Below are 22,447 nucleotides of genomic sequence, written 5' to 3'. Positions count from 1 at the left end.
CCAGAGAATATGAACTATATACACAAAGATCTAGTATCAGACAAACTTTAAACTTTATCTTCCATTAGTAGAGCTGAAAATTTCACCACTAAATACTTAACAACTGACCCTAAGCTGGACCATTCTCTCAATTACTTGTATTATGCACTTTGGTGAGCTCAAACCAACATATGGCTCTTCAGGGCACAGCTATTTAGCATAGCTTCAAATAGTCTGAAAACTGTCTGTCCTGGTTTCAGCTGGGATAGAGTTAACTTTCTTCCTAGTAGCTGGTATAGCGCTATGTTTTTGAGCTAGGTATGAGAAGAATGTTGATAACACTGATGTTTTCAGTTGTTGCTCAGTAGTGTTTAGACTAAAGTCAAGGATTTTTCAGCTTCTCATGCCCAGCCAGCAAGAAGGCTGGAGGGGCACAAGAAGTTGGGAGGGGACACAGCCAGGGCAGCTGACCCAAAGTGGCCAACGGGGTATTCCATACCATGTGATGTCACATCTAGTATATAAACTGGGGGGAGTGGGGGCGGGGGGATCACAGCTCGGGGACTAACTGGGTGTCGATCAGTGGGTGGTGAGCAATTGCACTGTGCATCACTTGTACATTCCAATCCTTTTATTAGTGTTATCATTATCATTATTATTTTCTTCCTTTCTGTTCTATTAAACCGTTCTTATCTCAACCCACGAGTTTTACTTCTTTTCCCAATTCTCTCCCCCATCCCACTGGATGGGGTGGAGTGAGTGAGCGGCTGCGTGGTGCTTAGTTGCTGGCTGGGGTTAAACCACGACGCTGTCTTACAGTATATCAGAACAAACTGATCTCAGGATTATGGAATCAAAACTAAATTCACTGAATCTTTGAATTCTACTTGTGACCAAAGGATTCTGGATGCTTCAAAGAATCTGGGCATTTTTATTCATTAAAAGCACTAAGAAGATTAAAAATAGAGGTTTTATATACAGAATTGTCATAATCAAACAAGCACTGAAAACACTGAGTAGGGAAGACACATTTAACACAAAATGGTTCAATCAATCAGACCTGTGATCCCTCCAAATTGAATGCCTGAGCATTGTGACACAACAACATGACATCTTTCTCCAGATCACTGAGGTTCCGATATTTATGGTTACGAATTCTTTCCTGTTGCATTTGTTAAGATTGGGAGAAGGATGGATGGCAGCAGTAGGGAGAGAAAAAGAAAAATAATGGACAGGACAATCAATTAATATTGCTTTTCAATACATTAAAACCTTAGCTTTAAACATTTTACCTAAGTAAGTGGAATGATAAGTATCCAATTAAAACAAACAAACAAAATTTAAAGCCTGTGTGAGAGGAATATGCTGACAAAAATGTATCATGGCCAAAGGCAGACTAAAAATTTTGCAATCGCTGTGTTAATTGGAAGGGCCAAAAGCAACAGAAATTGTATTGTTGTGGATAAGAAAGGAGTTCAATTCCAAGTTTCTTAGTACAGAAACAAAAAGAGGTACAGCGTGAGTGAAGGTAAAAGAGATAGCCATGAACTCCTCATGGCCTCTAAGGTGCAAGAAGTTGCCTAATCCTCACCTATCCAACTGTGGCTGTTCCAAGATGTGATGCTAGTTGAAAGATAATTATATCCCTCCCAACAACATAAAGTTTTTGCAAGCACTACACTTATTTAAGTTTTGCTTACAGATTCAGGATTTGGTCCTTTAAAAAAAAAAAATTAGTGTATCATCTCTGAAAGTATGATTTATGTCATCCTATGTTTTGCTTTGACTTAGGTGTTAGTAGTGAAAAACTGCAATATACATTAAGCAAAATTCATAACAAGGGGCATATTAAAATTTAAAATCTAAACAAAAAATTAGGCAAATTTAATATCCACATGAATATAATATTAATGATGACTTAATGTTCATATTTCTATATAGTGACAAGGAATAAATAAATGTCCACACCCAGAAATGGTTCTCACCTTTATTTTTTTGAAGTCCACTGGTTTCCTAATTAATTCATAATACTCTGGTAATTCTTTTCTAGATGGGAGTTGAATGAAGACTTCACTTAGCTGCCGTCCAGAACTGTTGAGAAAAACAAGCACACAATACAAAGAATTACTACAACTTTCTCAGAAAATAAATTGTATACAATCAAATTATTAAAAATCTAGCATTTTTTTCTTGTAAAGGATTAGCAACAAATTTTATTCTGAATTGATCTTATTGATTTGATACAAATAATTAATCCACAGTTTAATGCACAACTTTCATGTTCTTGTCCTGATACATCATCACCATCATATGTTGTTGCGTCCCAAAGTTGGAGCGACTCAGGTTCGTGGATTTCCTTTGTCAGAATTAAGGTGAAATGACACCAGGGGAGTTCAAACAACAATCAACATTTATTCAACCTAGCTAACTTTGTCCAAGTACACATGAACTTGTTAATATGAACCTTGCAACATGTCATTAAGCCACTGCTTGAGAAGAGGAGGGAAGTACAGAAAAATGAAATGGAAAAAGGAACATGAAATGTATCAGGAGGAGAGCCCTCCCGTTGAGTCACGAGGTTCAGAGCAGACCCCCTTGCTTTCTGGACTCCTTCTCAAAGAGGAGCCCAGGGGCGGCTAGATCCACTCCTAGTCTCAGACTTGGTCAACGGTTTATGTTTCAAAGGATGAGGCGTAGGGACTGTGGAAAAGAGAGAAGGAAAAGGGAGAGAGAATGAGAGAAAAAAGAAAGAGAGAAGAGAAGGGTTTCACCAGTCCTGGGTCCAGCGTTGGTCCAGCCAGCGTAGAGATCCAGTTCCGGAGGGCGCGCACTGAGGATTCGTTCTCTCCTCTTTTATAGTGTGTTAGTTGATGATCTCAACATGCGCAGTTCCCACACCTGGGGTTCACTGGAATCGGTAGCTTTCGGGGGGGGGTGTTCATTGTGGAGTTGCTTCTCTTTTCCTGCTGGCATGACCACTTAAGATAGAAGCACAGTCCCAACTTCCATGGGGCCTTCTTCCTCCAGGAAGGCATAAATTGTGTTCCTTCTCCTGGTCACTTAAGATAAGGAATTGGGGCCTTGGAGAAGTGCGTTCCCACCCTCCGTGGGGCCCTCTCCTCTGGCCACATTGTCCTGTTCACAAAACTCCAGCATTTTTACAGAGGTCGATTTCTCCAGCAAAGCTCTTTTAGCGGATGTTTGAGACATTGAATTTGTCAGACCGTCACATATGTGTAGATCATAAAGGAGAAGGATCAGGATTTGAATCTGAATTCTCTAGTGCTTTGTCTAGGGCAGCTTTATTCTTTTCTTCATTTTCTTTTATTATTCTTAACTATTCTCTTTCTTGTCACCTTAAATTTATCTTCCTCTTGGTCTTTTTTATAGTTATTTTTATAGCTCTGGTTCATAGTGAACTATTTGTCCATACCGGGTGCTATTATACCAGATGCTGATTGAAATCAGATCAAGTAGGTTTTACAATAAATGCCGGTATTAACTTTCATTAATGAATGTTAGGTTTCTGGGAAGATAGTTGTAAGTGCGTGCATTGAAAATCAGTACTGCAGTTTGTACCTCTTTAATCATCCAGAAAGAATTGTCAGAAGTAAAGTAATGGATTATTTAAATTCCTTGGATATCCTAAAATACGCTTTGCCTATGATTTGCAACTGTCTATATTCTTGGAGATTTCCAGATTTTCCCTTGTCCATCCCTTATTAATAGCTACTTTAATGCTTCTGAATAAAAGTTCTTTTTATCCTCTCATTTGTGGCTTCCCAGGTAATAGCTGACTATGAGTTATTTGGAGAGGAAAGATCTGTTGATGGCCCTTATGGGCTCAAGCATATATATATTTATGTATGTATTGCCATTTATCTGACAGTCATGGTAGCACAAAAAAAGCAGCTTCTGAGAAGAACTGTAGTCTGTTTACATAGACAGCATTTACCAGTGTTTCTCAGCCCATATTTCACAGACAGAAATATCACTGTTTAATTCTATCACAACTTACTCCAAAGGGGCCCTGTTATCTCATTTCCACCTTTGAATGGTAATTTGTAGGAGTTGGGCAACACAGAGCCTGCTGCCAGTTCTTGAGCCCCCCACCTGAGCTTCTCTCTTACAGCTGTCCTCCACAACACAGCATTCTGTTGAAACTGCAGGTATCTTATCAGACCCACTGGAACTAATGCTGAATCAAAGGTTAATTTAGGTAATTCTGTCACAATGAAGGAGGATAAGATCTATGGGACAGCTGTGTCCTCTATGAATATCATCATCTATGCCTTCTCAATAGGGATCTCTTAATGTGTAAAATAGTCTCAGGATTTGGGTAGATATTATTTTGCCTATGGACCTAGTAGGTTAACGAACAATTAGGAATAAACAGTTTTCTTCTTTTACATGGAGATGTTGTTCGACTGAGCCAAGATTTCTTAATGTTCTTGGTTTAGTTCCAGGACACTTCTTATAGACATTGTATGAGAGAGAGGGAAAATAATTCAAATATTCCAAGCATATCTTCCTATTCAGTGTGGTCCAATCAATACCCTGTGGTGTAAATCTTTTGTAGAATATTTTTTCCATCCAGTTTACAGCAAACACAATCCTAGCAGTCAAATGCCTGTTAGGTTATGGCAGGTGCAGGAATATACTTTTAGCAGCTGCTGCTGCAGGATGAGAAGAGAAGGCTGGCTATGTATATCCACCAGGGAAGAGAAAGTGTTCTGAGCATAGATCCAACCTTTATAGCTGTTGAGGCCAGACAACCCTGTTCTGTACCTGTCATGGTTTCAGCTGGGATAGAGTTAATTGTCTTCCTAGTAGCCGGTATAGTGCTATGTTTTGGATTTAGTATGAGAAGAATGTTGATAACACTGATGTTTTAGTTGTTGCTAAGTAGTGTTTAGACTCAGTCAAGGATTTTTCAGCTTCTCGTGCCCAGCCAGCAAGAAGGCTGGAGGGGCACAAGAAGTTGGGAGGGGACACAGCCAGGGCAGCTGACCCAAAGTGGCCAAAGGGATATTCCATACCATGTGACATCACATCTAGTATATAAACTGGGGGGAGTTGGTCTGGGGGGGATTGCTGCTTGGGAACTAACTGGACATCAGTCGGTGAGTGGCGAGCAATTGCCTTGTGCATCACTTGTTTTGTATATTCTAATTCTATTATTATTATTGTAATTTTTAAGTTATTATTATCATCATTATTATTATTTTCTTCCTTTCTGTCCTATTGAACTGTCTTTATCTCAACCCACGAGTTTTACTTTTTTTTTTTCCCGATTCTCTCTCCCATCCCACTGGGTGGGGGGGAGTGAGTGAGCTGCTGTGTGGTGCTTAGCTGCCAGCTGAGGTTAAACCACGACAAACTCCTGTCACAGAAATATTACCTCCTGCTCCCTTTGTGTATGTGCTTCCATATTGCATGTTTGAAAAGACAATATTTATGTAATTAAAAATTACTGTTATGGGTATGGTGGAAGAAAATTATTAATTCTGTGTTGAGGATTTCTTGGCTGAGCGAGGACATGTGAGCAATCCAGCCTTTAGCTGGGAACGAAGCATAAGCATACAAAGTGCTGAAGCGGACAAGGACGCTGTGTCCTTGTACGCTGAGAAAAGGAAGATAAGAAGAGCCTGACAAACAACTCCTGGATGCCGAAGAATGAGATAAGCAACCACAAGACGCCTCGTGAAGAAGCTTGAGCAGCCAATAAAGGATAAGATAGCGCCACGTGAAACGAGATATTGTACCAATCAGAGCATTGTATAAGGCACGTGCATAAGCGCATCGGGTATATAACTGTGCTGAAAGTTGTAGTAAATTGGCTTCACTTGATCACATTGGTCTGTGTGTGATGTCCCGTTGTGGATCCTCTGCCGCAATTGGCGCCCGAACAAGGGACCCTCAGATCGGCTCTTTATCGTCTCTATGAGAATTTCTAACCGGTGAGGGAGTGGAGAAGCCGGCCGAAATGATCCCTGCTGCCCTGGCAGGATGACATGAGCCTCAGCTAAGCTGGGAAGACGAGGAGACGCGCGCAAGTGAATAGAAGGTTGGAATCTCACCCTGATCAGGTGAGCGGTCGGAGAAGGAGATGGGGTTGGACAAAGAGCAAGAAGCGGTCCTGAAACTCCTTCAACATCTTCTCTCTGAGAGAGGACTGAAATGCGATAACTCCATGATAAAGGGGTTGCTTTTATGGGCTTGGGAGAGAGAACTTATTCCGAGTAATTAGTGTGGGTACAGCTTTTGAGCTTAGTACCTGGAAAGCTATCAGAACCTCCCTATGGGATGAAATTAGTGACGGGTCTAAAGAAGTTAAAGGTCTTGCAACTTTATGGAAATTGATTAAGACAACTCTGCAAGAAATGAAAGCAGATCGTAAAGCGGCTGCGGCTGCTTTTGCAGCTCTCTCTCCAACCGCAAGCGAAAGGGAAAAGCGGGGAGAAAAACATAATGCAGCGAGAGAGACTTTTTGGAGCTTGTCCGCCTGCTCCTGTGCCCTTGACTTCTGCTCCACTCCCTGGGACTGCCGATATTAATCAGCCACCTGACAGTTCCCAAGCCTCCCTAACCGTACGCTTAAAGGAAACCCTACAGAATCAGGGAGTGAGTAAAAATCCACCTACGAGAAAACAGCCCCTAGATACCACTGTTCAACATGAACAAATTATACCTAGCATATACCCTGATTCAAATAATGCAAATGAGGATTTGGCTACTCTAATACTAGAGCAAAAAGAGACAATGTTAGAATTGCTGGAGGAAATGCGAAAAAGAGACGGGGGTAAATGTAGGCAACCATTGACGAAAAAAGCATATGAAAAAGCAGCAAATGTGATCGTAGAAAGTATGGACTCTTTTGCTAAAGTAGTGGGTAAGGCGGAAAAGAAATCCCCCAAGGATAAAATGCAGGAATTGATTGACCTGTGTGTACAAAAAGGGGAAATAATGCCCAAAGAGGGAGAAAGGTTTAAACGGAGACCTACAGTGGATTCGACCTTATTGTGGTATTACAAATACAGACTTACAGCCGCTGCTGGATTTATTGCGGGGCAGCGAGAGCTTAACTTCTGCAAGACAACTAAGTGCACTGGGACGGAAAGCCTTGGCAGCAATTGAACAAAAAATCACATCATCCATGTCTGACAGACACGTTCCTGATTTACCCATAAATTTGAAACCTTATGCTGAGATTGATATGGAACACACTGACTGTAGTAAGCAGCATGACAGTGACACCGGTGATTGATCCACATCGTTTAACACCGTGGGACAGTAAGAATGTTTGCCTGTCACTAGCTAAAGCTATTAATCAAACCTCTTTTTGTGTGTCATTGGCATTACCTGAACAGTCTTTTATTCTTGTGTATTTTATTAGGTATAATGTTGCTTTTGCCGTGTTTAATTAATTGTGTTCATAGATCTTTGCTAAGGGCAATACTGCAGGTGTTAATTGACGAAACACAAAAAGGGGGAGTAGGGAATCTCTCTCCACAAGAAAAGTTAGCTAAAGCCAAAATTAGGGGTAAGGTCATGGTTTTAGTTAAGTATCTAGAAACAGGGCAATGGGAAGGTCCATTTCCATTAATAACCTGGGGGCAAGATTATGCTTGTGTTTCCACAGATACAGGCCCACAATGGACTTCCGCTCGATTTGTACGACCATCATCATCTGGAGCATCCTAGATGGTGCGGCAATATGAATACCACCTCAGCCAAAAACTAACGTCTAGGTCACCTTGGCCGACATAACAGGTCAAGATTCTCTGTGCATTGCAACCGCATCACAAAGCCCATGAACCAATAGACAGGATGGCTATGGCTCGTGCAGTGTGCCTGGCCAGCGAGCGCATGCGTCATAGGCTCCCCATGTTGCAACTGAGGTGGATTTTGGCACCCGCTGGCCACGTGTGCTGAAATCCGTTCCTCTGCAAATGTATAAATACCGGGATTTTCCGAAGAGCATCGGGCTGGTGTACGGCAAGGCCATTGTTGCCTCCGTGGGGACGCCCACGGAAAGCTGGCACCTACCGATTGCTGGGCTGAGTTCGCAGAGCAAGACGGCACGAGAATGTACAGATAGTCCATCTTCCTCACAGTCCTCGGATGGACGTAGTCATGGATACCGCCGCAAACCAAAGAAAACATCTGGTGACCAGACAAGATTGCTTATGCCTCAGTACAGTAACTAATGGTGTGGCTTAAAGAGTTATGTCGCATGGGCATTGTTGTAGTTCTTGTGATTTTTAGCTATTGTAATAATTTTACCTTGTTTAGTTAGCTTGTTGAGAAAAATGGCATCCCAAGTTATTAATCAAGCCTGGATTGCTCAAAAACAAGAAGGGGGAATTGTTGAGGATTTCTTGGCTGGGCGAGGACATGTGAGCAATCCAGCCTTTAGCTGGGAACGAAGCATAAGCATACAAAGTGCTGAAGCGGACAAGGACGCTGTGTCCTTGTACGCAGAGAAAAGGAAGATAAGAAGAGCCTGACAACTCCTGGATGCCGAAGAATGAGATAAGCAACCACAAGACACCTCGTGAAGAAGCTTGAGCAGCCAATAAAGGATAAGATAGCGCCATGTGAAACGAGATATTGTACCAATCAGAGCATTGTATAAGGCACGTGCATAAGCGCATCGGGTATATAACTGTGCTGAAAGTTGTAGTAAATTGGCTTCACTTGATCACATTGGTCTGTGTGTGATGTCCCGTTGTGGATCCTCTGCCGCAATTCTGATTGCCATTCTCTGATTTTTAATCCATATTTCCACTTTTATAATTAAATAATAATAAACTCTATAGTCACCATATAAAAAAGCATGAGCAGTAATCATTTAAGTTTGCCTAGCAACTAGCAGTCTACATGTTGAAGAGCAAGAGTGACCAAAATAAATTATCAGAACTGATTGTGACAGAAATATGAGTGATGGTTCACTACTATTGTTTTAGTTCATCTTTTTATTCCCATGTGTGTTCACATGTGAATACTTACATATTATATAGGTTTAAAATTCCTTAAGGAATAGTACTCCTTTTTATCAAACCTCTTTCCCCTTCAGGTATTCGAAAATAATGAAACCAGAAAGGAAAGATAACAATGAAGCTGAAACTGCAAGATGCTCACATTTCTTTGGCAAATTTCACACTTATCAACAAACACTGAAATTCCATTTACATGGGTTGGGTGAAGAGTCCTGCATGCTTGCTCTAGTCAGAGTTCTCACACCTAGCACTAGTGTGCTAATTACAACTTCCATTCAAGTGCAACTCATGGTGAAGTTGTTCTAAAAATATCCCAAACAAATACAAAAACCCCACCTTCATGGTAAGGTTGTTATTTTGTATTTATAACTTTCCAGCAGTAATCCAGACAGGTGGAGACATTATTCACTTTTGTTAAATTTATTTTAATTTTTTTCCCTTTCCAAGATTATTTGACTTCACTAGTAGATGGCAGACATTTCCCTATTATTTAAATGGCAATAGGAATAGCAATTCCTATTTTTGATGTATGGCTACATAGGCCATAATCTTGATCAGGGTATCAATCATAACTATTTATTTTGTATGCTTGAAGACTTCAGATTATTGATTGGTATAATTAATTACTATTGACATTACTGATGACCAGTTACGTTACTATTTTATAACACAGCTAAAAGCTAATCAATTGAAGAAATCTCTGAAACAGTCCAAATGAAAATAATTTTACATACAAAGAAAAATCCTCTCCCCTGAACTAATCTGTCAAAACTAGGATAGTACAAGTACTAATTTAAACATTTTTATCTTTAATGATGCAGTGATCAAAATGATACACACCAAAAATATGGGAAGTCTTCTGTTCAAGCAAGAAACATGGGCAGGACACAATGATCCAACCCTCCAACCTTCTTATCAGCCTTCTTAAACATGGTTAACAACCACCTACTAAGAGGAGGAAGCTTTATGAAGTTATCAGGTAAGGCTCTGTACTCACTACTTTGTCTAGGTCTAATGAGCTGAATAGAGAGTAGGTGGATCACAGAAGCACACCACTTCATACAACAGAGCTGTTATGGTTGTAGAGATCTGGTAGGAGTCAACTGTCGCTATCTAAGCAAAGTTAATGCAAAGTAACAGGTGCAGCAAAATGTCACCAAGGCATTAAAGAACAAATTACTGCAAGGGACAAGAGTACAATGAAGCTGTAGGGAAGATGGAGGAATATTGGATTAAATGATTTTTTTTGCATTTAAAAATCAGGTAAGGGAAAAACTAACTTCTGAGGATTCTAGACTAATAGTTTATTTTACTTTGAAATTTAAAAATAAGGGAAAGCACTCACAGGAGGAAGAAGATGGTTTTGGAGTCTAAGGCAGCATGTATGTCCATGGTGCAAACAGAGCAACTAGGGCTCAGATTGATCTCATTTGGCATATAAATTCCTAGTTCAGTAAAAACATGGTTTTATTTCCAGTAAAATTGTTCCTAATTTCAAAAGAGTAAAATAATTACCCTGGTCATATAGAGAAACTTTGGTTTCTAAAAACATAAGAAAAGAATTACAAATTAATCTCTACACCAGCATTCTATGTGGACATTTTCAATTTCAGAGGGAATGAAAGACAGAAAGGTTAAAAATGAGGATCAGAACTGAAAAAAAAGGACAGAAATGCTGGACATGCATTTCAACCATCTTTCCCCTTGAAGGGGAAATTCAAATTGTAACTGCTCAGCAATGGTAATTCATGACAAAGGAATGATCTGGCATGGAGGGCAAGAAGGCCTAACTGCAGAATGGGTTAAACTGCCTGATGAGATAAGAAATGCCACAGTATTGTCTTGTAGATCGTGGAGTACTCCGGGGCCACTTTTGGTAAACACAGCTGGCACTGGGGGATGAACCAAACACCAGGCTAAGGTGCCTGATGCCATCTGATACCCACACTCACATGACTGGCACAGGTGATGTCAGAAGGACAATCTGTTATTGAAACCATAGGAACAAGAATGGAAGGTCCCAGCATTGAATCCATTGAAGCAAGGAGGTGAAATAATTAGGTTCTGTCAACGCTATTGCCTTACTTCTGATTTATATCATAAGTACCCAGTTCTGGAGTAGTGTCAAGAAAAAAGTGTGTCCTTAGCTAACTTAGCTTGATTTTAATATTAAAAATGACACCCACTTGTGTATAATGAGTATGTAAATGTAAAACCACCTTAATATAATGAGTTAGGTAATTATCTAGATATGTGTAGAAGTACTTTTGTTATATAAATTTTTAACTAATCATGTATTGTTACAACTTTTTCCTGGATCCTCACGTGTATATAAGACCCTGTTTGCATTTCAAGTGTGTGCTAGCTTTGTGGAGTTACCACCTAGCACCCATCTCTGTGCAGACATGAAATAAACAAATATCTTGGCTCTGTGTGTTATTGGCTCTTTGCGCACTGGGTGAAGAACCCCGTTTTGGGACAACACAAGTGTAAGTGTATATAAGGAATTGGCTCATGCTGCATCTTTGTGGACTCCTTGTAGAACCGCTTATTGCAGTAGGACTCTGTCGAATGCATTTCTCATTAAATCTTTTTATATATAAGCACAAATGTGTGTTTAATGCGCCTCAAGGGGTACAATAAAAATTCCCTAACACACTAAACAATTGTCTTATATCACAAATGCAGACCAAGTTTCAACACCTACAAGGGCACCTTTTCTAACTTGCAGATATTAGTTTCTTAAGTGTAGAAATAATTGCAACAAAATCCAAAACCAAAACACTTTAGACATTGAAGGCGGGGTCTGTAAAGATGATGCTTATGTCTAAAAATGTCAGCGTCATCCCCAAGTTTTTCCCCACTTGTGATTTTAAGTCTAAATTAGAAAGAGGGCAAATGTGATCTCTGACACAAAGATAGTACATTTATAGATACAAAAAGATTAATGAAACAATATCCTACTCATAATTCGGTGTTAGAAATTCATATTAGAGACAACAGTAAGAACAGTGTAGTTAAAAAAAAAAGCACAGCTATTAGAGGGGCTAATAAGTACAATTTCCTAATGTTTTCCTTTTTTTGTAACTTTGGGAAATTAATTACCTAGACAAGTGTTTTGTTTGTTTATTTTTTTAATGCCAGATATCTGCTTCAGGGTGATTTGGTTTGGAAGACTTCTTTCAAACAATTAAACTTCTAAAACCAAAAGCTAGCAGACAATCTCCTGTGAAGTTAAAATTTGTATTCTTACAACTGTTGTAGTGCTTCTGTACTTTGAACAGTAATGCAACATTGAGTCACCGAGGCGAGCTGCTCCGGTGCCGGCCCGGCCCGCAGCGGCATGGCAGATCTTGGCGTACAGGGGGTTTCCTGAGGCAGGGAAACGTCAGAGCAGCAGAGAGACTCACCAAGAGCCGGCAGCTCTCGCGAGAGACGCTGACGCAGCCTGGGCGTTGCCAGAGCAACTGCAGGAGATTTAAACGCAGTGTAACAGAAGCTAGTAGTCAGTCGCCGAGGTGAGCTGCTCTGGTGTCCGTTCGGTCCGCAGTGGCGTGGTAGATCTTGGCGTACAGGGAGGGGTTCCTGAGGCAGGGAAACGCCAGGGCAGCAGACACACCCGCCAGGAGCCAGTAGCTCTCGTGGGAGATGCTGGTGAGGCCTGGGTGTTGCCAGAGCAACAGCAGCCACCCCTACATCTATAAAAAGTAGCCTAGAGAGCACTAGCAACCAGGCTGTGGTGCAGCAGTTTGTGGGGAAGGGCATGTGGGAAGGGGGTTGTCACCCTACCATCTCCAATGGTCAGTTCAATTGGTGGTCATCACCCTCTCAGAAGGAGCTTAACTATGGTATCCACCCAGCAGAAAGCTATGTCCTCTGCACTCACCAGAACTGATGTGGCTACCCAGACAGAGCTCCCGTGAAAACATGCAGCCATCCAGGTCTCAGGTTGCAGGGCATGCCAGAGCCTTTCACTAGTACCTGATGGCAGGATTGAGAACAGCTGTGTGAGGTGTGACCAAGTAGATGATCTGCTCAGCCTGGTGGCAGAGCTTTGAGAGGAAGTGGACAGGTTAAGGAGCATTGGGGAGTCTGAGAAAGAGATAGACTGGTGGAACCGTGCTCTGCCCTCCCTGAGACAGAAACAGCCACCAGAAAAAAACACAAGATCAAGGGGATCCTGTATCCTTCCCCCCCACACCAGGCAGAAGGCAGTAGCTTAAAGGAAAGGAGTGAATGGAGGCAAGCCTATGCTTGGGGTGGCAGGCGAACCCCCTCCTTGCCTACCTCGCCTTCCCAGGTACCTCTAGACAACAGGTATGAGGCTCTGGATTTGGAAGGTCAGTCAGTTAATGATGTGGATGATGGTCCATCTACATTAGAGGCATTGCCAAGGTCAGAAAGGCCTACCCCCTGTATCGTGACCGCCTTCAGGAGGAAAAAAAGATGGATTATAGTTGTAGGTGACTCCCTTCTGAGGGGAACAGAGGGTCCAATATGCCAGACAGACCCCCCTCTTAGGGAAGTCTGCTGCCTCGCTGGGGCCTGAGTTAAGGACATCACTAGGAAACATCCTAGTCTGATACAGCCCTTGGACTATTACCCATTATTGCTCTTCCACGTGGGTGGCGATGAAGCTGCAACGCGTAGTCCAAGGGCAATCAAAAGAGACTTCAGGGCCTTGGGATGGTTGGTAAGGGAATCTGGGGCACAGGTAATTTTTTTCCTCTGTCCTTCCAGTTGCAGGCAGTGATATTGGAAGAAACGGATGGACCCATTTTATTAATACATGTCTCTGTGGCTGGTGTCACCGCCAGAATTTTGGGGTTTTTGATAATGGGATGGTCTACATGGCACCAGGCCTGCTGGCGTCAGATGGGATTCACCTTTCTCAAAGGGGGAAGAGTGTCTTTGCTCATGAGCTAGGGGGGCTGATTGACAGAGCTTTAAACTAGACTTGAAGGGGGAGTGGGATAATATCAGGCTTGCCTGTGACAAGCCAAGGTTTGAGGGACAGGGTGCTAGTGAGGGCCCTCAGCCTGTTGCTGTGAGACTTGCTGGGTACACTGGAGCATACTTGAAGTCTTACAGAGTTGAGCTGGGGGCTCCTGAGGTAATAGGAGCCGACAGGGGAACACCGGTGAAATACCTCAAAGGAATTAAGGGGTGTTCCTCTAAGAAGGTGACATGGCCAACAGCCCAGCTGAAGTGCCTCTACACCAATACATGCAGCATGGGCAACAAACAGGAAGAGCTGGAAGCCACCGTGCTGCTAGAAAGCTACCACCTAGTTGCCATTACTGAAACTTGGTGGGACGAATCCCATGACTGGAGCGCTGCTATCAATGGCTACAAGCTGTTCAGAAGGGACAGGTGAGGAAGGAGGGACGGAGGGGTTGCCCTCTATGTCAAGAAATGGATAGATTGTGAAGAGCTGTCTCTGAAGAATAGCCACGAGCAGGTTGAAAGCTTATGGGTAAGAATTAGAGACCGAGGCAACAAAGGGAACCTTGTGGCTGGTGTTTACTACAGGCTGCTTGATCAAGGGGAGCCTATTGACGAAGCCTTCTTACTCCAGCTACAGGAGGCATCGCGCTCGCAGGCTCTCATCCTGCCAGGGGACTTCAATCACCCTGACATCTGCTGGAAAAGTAGCACAGCGAGCTGTAGGCAATGCAAGAGACTCCTGGAGTGCGTTGAGGATAACTTCTTAGGCCAGGTAATAGACAGCCCTACCAGAGGGGATGCGTTACTGGACCTGTTGGTCACCAACGCAAGTGAGCTAATTGGTGACGTCAAGATTGGAGGCAGCCTGGGCTGCAGTGATTGTGCACTGGTGGAGTTTGCAGTCCTGAGGGATATGGGACAGGCAAGGAGTAAAGTCAGGACCCTGGATTTTAGGAAAGCAAACTTCCAGCTGTTCAAGGAGTTAGTCAATGGGACCCCCTGGGAAACTGCCCTCAGGGACAAGGGAGCAGAACAGAGCTGGCAGATCTTTAAGGACGCTTTCCACAGAGCGCAAGAGCTCTCGATCCCCACATGTAAGAAATCAGGAAAGGAAGGCAAAAGACCAGCATGGCTGAGTCAAGACCTGCTGGTCAAACTAAAGGGCAAGAAGGAAATGCACAGGCAGTGGAAGCAAGGACAGGTATCCTGGAGAGAGTATAGGGACACTGCCCAGTTGTGTAGGGATAGGGTCAGGAAGGCCAAGGTGCAGCTGGAGCTGAATTTGGCAAGAGCTGCAAAGAATAATAAGGGCTTCAACAGGTATGTCAGCCAGAAAAGGAAGGTCAAAGAAAGCATACGCCCCTGATGAACACAACTGGGAAACTGGTAACAACGGACGAGGAGAAGGCTGAGGTACTCAACAAATTTTTGCCTCAGTCTTCACTAGAAACCTCTTTTCTCACACCTCTTGAGTGGATCGGCCTCAAGGCAAATACTGGGGGAGCAAAGTCCCTCCCACTTCAAGAGAAGATCAGGTTCTTAACCACCTGAAGAACCTGAACATACATAAGTCTATGGGACCTAATGTCCTGGTTTCAGGTGGGATAGAGTTAACTGTCTTCCTAGTAGCTGGTACAGTGCTATGTTTTGAGTTCAGTATGTGCAGAATGTTGATAACACTGATATTTTCAGTTGTTGCTAAGTAGTGTTTAGACTATAGTCAAGGATTTTTCAGCTTCTCAAGCTCAGCCAGCGAGAAAGCTGAGACCCGAGAGACCCGAGGCCGACCCCTAGGGTTTTGGAGTCGAGGATATCGAGGATCCGAGGCTCGCTATACTCCAACTGAAAAAGAGATATTGGCAGCATATGAAGGAGTTCGAGCTGCCTCAGAAGTGGTTGGTACTGAGACACAGCTCCTCTTAGCACCCCGACTGCCAGTGCTGGGCTGGATGTTCAAAGGGAGGGTCTCCTCTACACATCACGCGACTGATGCCACATGGAGTAAGTGGGTTGCGCTGATCACACAATGGGCTCACATAGGAAACCCCAGTCACGCAGGAGTTGTGGAAGTGATCACGGACTGGCCATAAGGCAAAGATTTTGGCATGTCGCCAGAGGAGGAGTTGACATGTGCTGAAGAGGCCCCGCTGTATAATAAACTGCCAGAAAATGAGAGGCAATATGCCCTGTTCACTGATGGATCCTGTCGCACTGTGGGAAAGCATCGGAGGTGGAAGGCTGCTGTATGGAGTCCTGTCGGGGGATGCAACGGGTCTGTGGAATGCCTGACAGTTCGAGAACAGCGTGACCTTGAGCAGCTTGTAGTGTATCCTTGAAAAGTCTGGAAAGTCCCGAGAAGAGCGGTAGAAAAACAAGATAATGATAAGAAGAACCGTCCTGACGAACTCACCAATCATGAACTGTTAGTTACTAACTAAACCAATCATATACTAACACATACTCTGAAGAAGGGGATAAAAAGGTGTGTTAGAACAATAAAGTGGCCATTTTTACATGATCTATTACTTGTCGTGTCTGTCTCTACCGCGACAAATGGTGACCCCGATGTGTTTGGGCGAACAGATCATTTAAAGGCGATAAATCTGGCACTAGCAAGAAGTATACTGGCGGCGACGAGAGCTACGGAGGAGTATACTAGCGGCGAGAAGAGCTGCGGAGACGGAGCCCGGTGAAACTGAGAGCAGTGGGAATCTGCTTGGTCTGGACCTGAACTTCGACACCTAAAAGGTGAGCCACTGGGGACCAAACTGTTAGAATGGGGCAGCAATTAACAAAAGAAAAGGAGACAATTTTGTCTACCTGGAAAGCCCTATTAAAAAGAAAAGGGGTTAAAACCCCAGAACAAAGCCTGAAAAGGATTTTGATATGGTGTAAGATGCAAGACTTTGCAGCCACAACAGTTACTGCATTCAGTGTGGGTGCATGGCAAGCAGTGGGCTGGAAAATGTTTGATGAGATCTCTAAAGGACAGAAAGAGCTGTGTAAGTTGGCGATCGTATGGCGTCTATTACGCGAGACCCTGAAGAAATGGAAAGCAGAATGTGATGCGAATGATCAGCAAAAGAAAGATGAGAAACCAGAAAATGTTAGGAAGGAAAAAGATTGTGACCAAGGAACAACTGAAGCCGATGCTGCAGTATCAGCAGTAGCAGGCAGAAAACCCCTCACGGGCAAAATCAGATTATGCCCTTATCCACCTCCTCCTCCTATGCCATTAAATACTTTACTGGGTGATGAAGGGCCCTCCTCATCTACTGGTGCAGCAGCGGAAGGGGTGACTCCATCAGCCCCCCCCAAGGAGAAAAATACGGTGAATCCGGCGAATAACACCGAGCTGGTGTCCTGGTTTCAGCTGGGATGTAGTTAACCGTCTTCCTAGTAGCTGGTACAGTGCTATGTTTTGAGTTCAGTATGTGAAGAATGTTGATAACACTGATGTTTTCAGTTGTTGCTCAGTAGTGTTTAGACTAGAGTCAAGGATTTTTCAGCTTCTCATGCCCAGCCAGGGCACCTGACCCAAACTGGCCAACAGTGTATTCCATACCATGTGACGTCCCATCTAGTTTAGGAACTGGGAAGGGGGGGGCAGGGTTTTTTTTTTCGCCGCTTGGGGACTGGCTGGGTGTCGGTCGGCGGGTGGTGAGCAATTGCCCTGCGCATCATTTGTACATTTCAATCCTTTTATTACTACTGTTGTCATTTTATTAGTGTTATCATTATCATTATTAGTCTCTTCTTTTCTGTTCTATTAAATCGTTCTTATCTCAACCCAGGAGTTTTACTTCTTTTCCTGATTTTCTCCCCCATCCCACTGGATGGGGGGGAGTGAGTGAGCGGCTGCGTGGTGCTTAGTTGCTGGCTGGGGTTAAACCACGACAGCTGGAAAGTGAGAGCCGAAATGAAAGTGAGGCAGAAGAAGCTCTAATTGACGCTATGCGATCTCTGCAGCTCGCAGATAAAACTATAACGAAAGAACCCCTGCCATGGACTCTCCCCCCATCCACGATAACTGTAGTCCCAAGATCCCCTGATCAATTTTGGGAGGGAGTTAAGAGATATGCTGCCAACACTGGCAACTGGGATCTAGTAGAACGCCTCAGCCCGTGCTCTCTAACACCAGCATTTCTAAAGGCTCTAGATGTAGCAGGAGCCTCTGCTGCTTTATTTCCTGTTTTCAAAGCTGCTGCAGGCACAAACCAGCACGATGAGCACAATCCAATTGGCTGGGAAGTGGTGCAGGATTTGCAGAATAAAGTACAAAAATTTGGAATCAATTCTCCTGAGGTGATGCAACTTATTCGAATAATCAGCACAGATCTGCTGTGTCCATATGACATTATGCATCTCGCACAAGTGCTGTTTCAGCCCGTACAATTGCAAGTGTTTCAATCTACTTGGAGGCAGATGGCACGCGCAGCAGTACAGAATAATTTACGACTGCCACAGGGTGACCCGAGATTAGGCCTTGGAGAGGATGCTTTGCTTGGTGAAGGGCCGTATAGTAACCCTCAGCTGCAGGCTACATGGCCTCCGATGGCTCTCAAACAGGCACAAAATATAGGCCTTATGGCATTAAAGCGAACCATGGACATGGCAGCTCCGAAGCAAAAATACATCGCTATCCGCCAAGGCCCCAGAGAACCCTTTTTACAGTTTGTAGAAAAAACATCTGCCGCACTGGAAAAACAGGTAGAAGATGAGGTGTTAAGACAAATGCTGTGCAAACAGTTAGCAAAAGATAATGCTAATGAGGACTGTCAAAAGATAATACAGGCTTTACCAGGAGATCCTTCTGTTCCTGACATGGTGGCTGCATGTTCTGAGGTTGGGACAGTGGAACACACGGTGGCCGCCCTAGCCAATGCTATGAGAAATTCAGGGAAATGCTTTGGGTGTGGCAGAGAAGGGCACATAAAGGTAACTTGTCCACACAAAACATCACCAGGTAAACAACCGGTGAACAACCCACCGGAGATTAATTGCAACAAATGCGGAAAATCAGGACATTTTGCAAAACAGTGTCGTTCCAAATTTCATATTAATGGGCAGCCGTTACAGGGACACCACAAAAAGCGCGAGAGCGCGCACAAGGACAACAAATCCCCTCCCGACAGCCGGCCAACTCCCCTCTGCGAACAATTGTCAGCCGCAACAGCTGGCTCAGCAGGGTTGGATGTATCCACCGCTGACACAGTCACTATAGTCACAAAAGACATCGTTAAGGTCCCTCTTAATGCAAGGGGTCCTATAGGACGAGGACTGAGTGCATTGCTACTGGGAAGATCAAGTAGCACGTTAAATGGACTAATTGTGCATGTAGGAGTTATTGATGCTGATTTTACAGGTCAAATTTGCGTGATGGTTTCAACCCCCTACCCACCAGTAACAATCCCAAAAGGTACTCGCATTGCTCAACTTGTTCCTTTTTTGAGTTGTATTTTGAAAGCAGAACAGCGACTGCGATGTGATGGAGGCTTCGGCTCTACGGGACCCCCTCAAGTCTGCTGGTCTCAGACTGTCTCATCATCCCGACCACATATGACGTGCACGCTGTCAAATCATGGAAGATCGCCGACTACAGTAAGGCTTGCGGGGCTCCTGGACACCGGAGCCGATGTGACTATTATTGCCGATTATCTGTGGCCGTCCACCTGGCCAACAGAGGAGGCTGGTATGGGAGTAGTGGGGCTGGGAGGATCCGGGTGAGCAAGGACGGCAGCCACAGCAGTTCTGATTACCAATCCTGAGGGCCAACAAGCAGTCATTAAACCATATGTGACGGCAGCTCCCCTCAATTTATGGGGGAGGGATTGCTTGTTGCAATGGGGGGTGAGAATTACCATGGATTTTTAACGGGGGCCACTGTGCTGCAGGGTGTTAGACAACCCACGCTTGTTTTAACCTGGTTAACAAATAACCCTGTGTGGGTGGATCAGTGGCCTCTACCAATTGAAAAATTAAAGGCCCTGCAAGAATTGGTAGCAGAACAACTAGCTGCCGGACACATTGAACCCTCTCAGAGTCCATGGAATACTCCAGTGTTTGTGATAAAAAAGAAATCAGGAAAATGGCGATTTTTGCATGACCTGCGGCAAATCAATGCTGTCATGGCCACGATGGGGGCTCTGCAACCAGGCATGCCTTCACTTGCCATGATCCCTCAAGATTGGGAAATCATTGTCATGGACCTTAAGGATTGTTTTTTTACGATTCCATCAGCTTCCCAAGACAAAGAAAAATTTGCATTTTCTGTGCCTTCTGTCAATCATGCAGAACCGGCAAAAAGATATCTATGGAGAGTTCTGCCACAGGGCATGAAAAATTCACCAACAATTTGTCAATGGTTTGTAGCACAAGCTCTGTCACCTGTAAGGGAAAAATTCCCTACTAGTTATTGTTATCATTATATGGATGACATTCTGTTAGCATCAGACAACAAGGAGCAGTTGAATGACATGGAGAATTTGGCCAGGAAGTCGTTACAACAATATGGATTAGTTATTGCCCCTGAAAAAGTGCAGAAAATAGAACCCTGGAAATATTTGGGAATGACAATTACAAGCAAGCAGGTTGTGACCCAACCTGTGAAACTTAACCTTGCGGTTAATACACTCAATGATGTCCAGAAATTAATGGGATCCTTGAACTGGATCAGGCCCTATATTGGACTGACCAATTCGCAGTTACAACCTTTATTGGACTTATTAAAAAATTCCAATGATCCAACAGAACCCAGGATCTTAAATAAGGAAGCGTTAAATGTAATTCACATGGTGGAACAATGTATATACAAGAAATTTGTTTCTTGAATTGATCTGTCTCAATTGGTACAATTCTTTGTACTAATTGACAAAACTGTGCCATTTGGTGCTTTGGTGCAGTGGAATTCTGAGTGGGATGACCCATTACATATTTTAGAATGGATGTTTTTGTCATTCCGGCCATGAAAAACTGCTCCTGGCTTGTTTGAACTTATTGCTGATGTAATCATAAAAACCAGAAAACGATGTTTAGAAGTAACAGGACATGATCCAGCTACGATTGTTTTACCTGTTCAAAATTGGTACTTTGAATGGTGTCTGGCAAACAATTACGAGCTGCAAGCGGCTATGGCGGGTTTTCAAGGGCAGATCTCGTATCATCTACCGTCACACCCGCTACTGAAATTTGCTCAAGAAATACCATTTGGTCAGAAAAATTTAAGCCAGCCAGAACCTGTGAAAGGCCCCGCTGTCTTTACAGATGGTTCTGGAAAAACAGGTAAAGCAGCAGTAGTATGGTATGAAAACAACAACTGGAACAGCAAAGTAGTACATCAAAATGGTTCTCCACAAGTAGTAGAGCTGCGTGCACATGGCACATTGAAGCGGCAGCTTCAAAAACAAAAAGGGGGAATGATTGGGGAGCCACCACAGGCATGTTTAGATAAAGCAGTTTATGTTCTTAACTCTCTCTGTTATGGGGATATTTCTTCTCTACCTCCTCTTTTTCAACATTTCTCTTCTCTTTTTTCAACACAGAATTTACAAAAAGGCATCAAAGTACATGTTAAAGATTTAGTTACTGGTCAGTGGAGTGGACCATGTGAGCTATTAACCTGGGGGCGAGGTTATGCTTGTGTTTCCACAGATACAGGCCCACAATGGACTTCCGCTCGATTTGTACAACCATCATCATCTGGAACATCCTAGATGGTGCGGCAATATGAATACCACCTCAGCCAAAATCTAATGTGTAAGTCACCTTGGCCAACATAACAGGTCAAGATTCTCTGTGCATTGCAACCGCATCACAAAGCCCATGAACCAATAGACAAGATGGCTATGACTCGTGCAGCGCGCCTGGCCAGCGAGCGCATGCGTCATAGGTTGCAACTGAGGCGGATTTTGGCACCCGCTGGCCACGTGTGCTGAAATCTGTTCCTCTGCAAATGTATAAATACCGGGATTTTCTGAAGAGCATCGGGCTGGTGTACGGCAAGGCCATTGTTGCCTCCGTGGGGATGCCCACGCAAAGCTGGCACCTACCGATTGCTGGGCTGAGTTTGCGGAGCAAGACGGCACAAGAATGTACGGATCGTCCATCTTCCTCACAGTCCTCGGATGGACGTAGTCATGGATACCGCCGCAAACCAAAGAAAACATCTGGATGACCCTGGCTGACGTGACCGGACAAGATTGCTTATACCTCAGTACAGCAACACCAAGCAATCCCTTTTTCACAGGTTTAATAGGGGGTTTCACTGACATCAACAAAGTTTAAGAACTTATTGATGGAGACCCCTGTGCAGCAGGTCATGGACTCAATGGATGGGAATGCCTGGTTTCCACGGATCGGGCATTCACCCTCATTGTCACCCCAGGAATCACAAATTCTGGGGTCCCTGAATACAGACTGGTGTAGTATTATCTGATTTACTGTTAGACATTGATAGTGTCAGACATGCTACGCTACAAAATAGAGCTGCAATTGATTTCTTGCTTTTAGCACAAGGACAT

The 22,447-nt window shown here is 43.7% G+C and overlaps 1 protein-coding gene across 4 annotated transcripts in view; it reads right to left on the bottom strand.

Annotated features, from left to right (window-relative positions):
* Nucleotides 1-22,447, bottom strand: part of LOC138683545 (probable global transcription activator SNF2L2) — a 231,771-nt gene that overhangs the window by 6,649 nt on the left and 202,675 nt on the right. For all 4 annotated transcript variants that reach the window (XM_069775524.1, XM_069775526.1, XM_069775525.1 and 1 more), the window contains 2 exons: nucleotides 1,965-2,070; nucleotides 1,040-1,141 (listed from right to left, as the gene is read on the bottom strand). In XM_069775524.1, the coding sequence (XP_069631625.1) occupies nucleotides 1,040-1,141; nucleotides 1,965-2,070 (208 nt within the window). The remainder of the gene's footprint in view (nucleotides 1-1,039; nucleotides 1,142-1,964; nucleotides 2,071-22,447) is intronic.

Source organism: Haliaeetus albicilla, chromosome W, assembly GCF_947461875.1.
Source record: "Haliaeetus albicilla chromosome W, bHalAlb1.1, whole genome shotgun sequence".
Classification (NCBI taxonomy): Eukaryota; Metazoa; Chordata; class Aves; order Accipitriformes; family Accipitridae; genus Haliaeetus; species Haliaeetus albicilla.
Note: the sequence above shows the minus strand (reverse complement) of the source record. Positions and strands in the feature narration are given on the sequence as shown.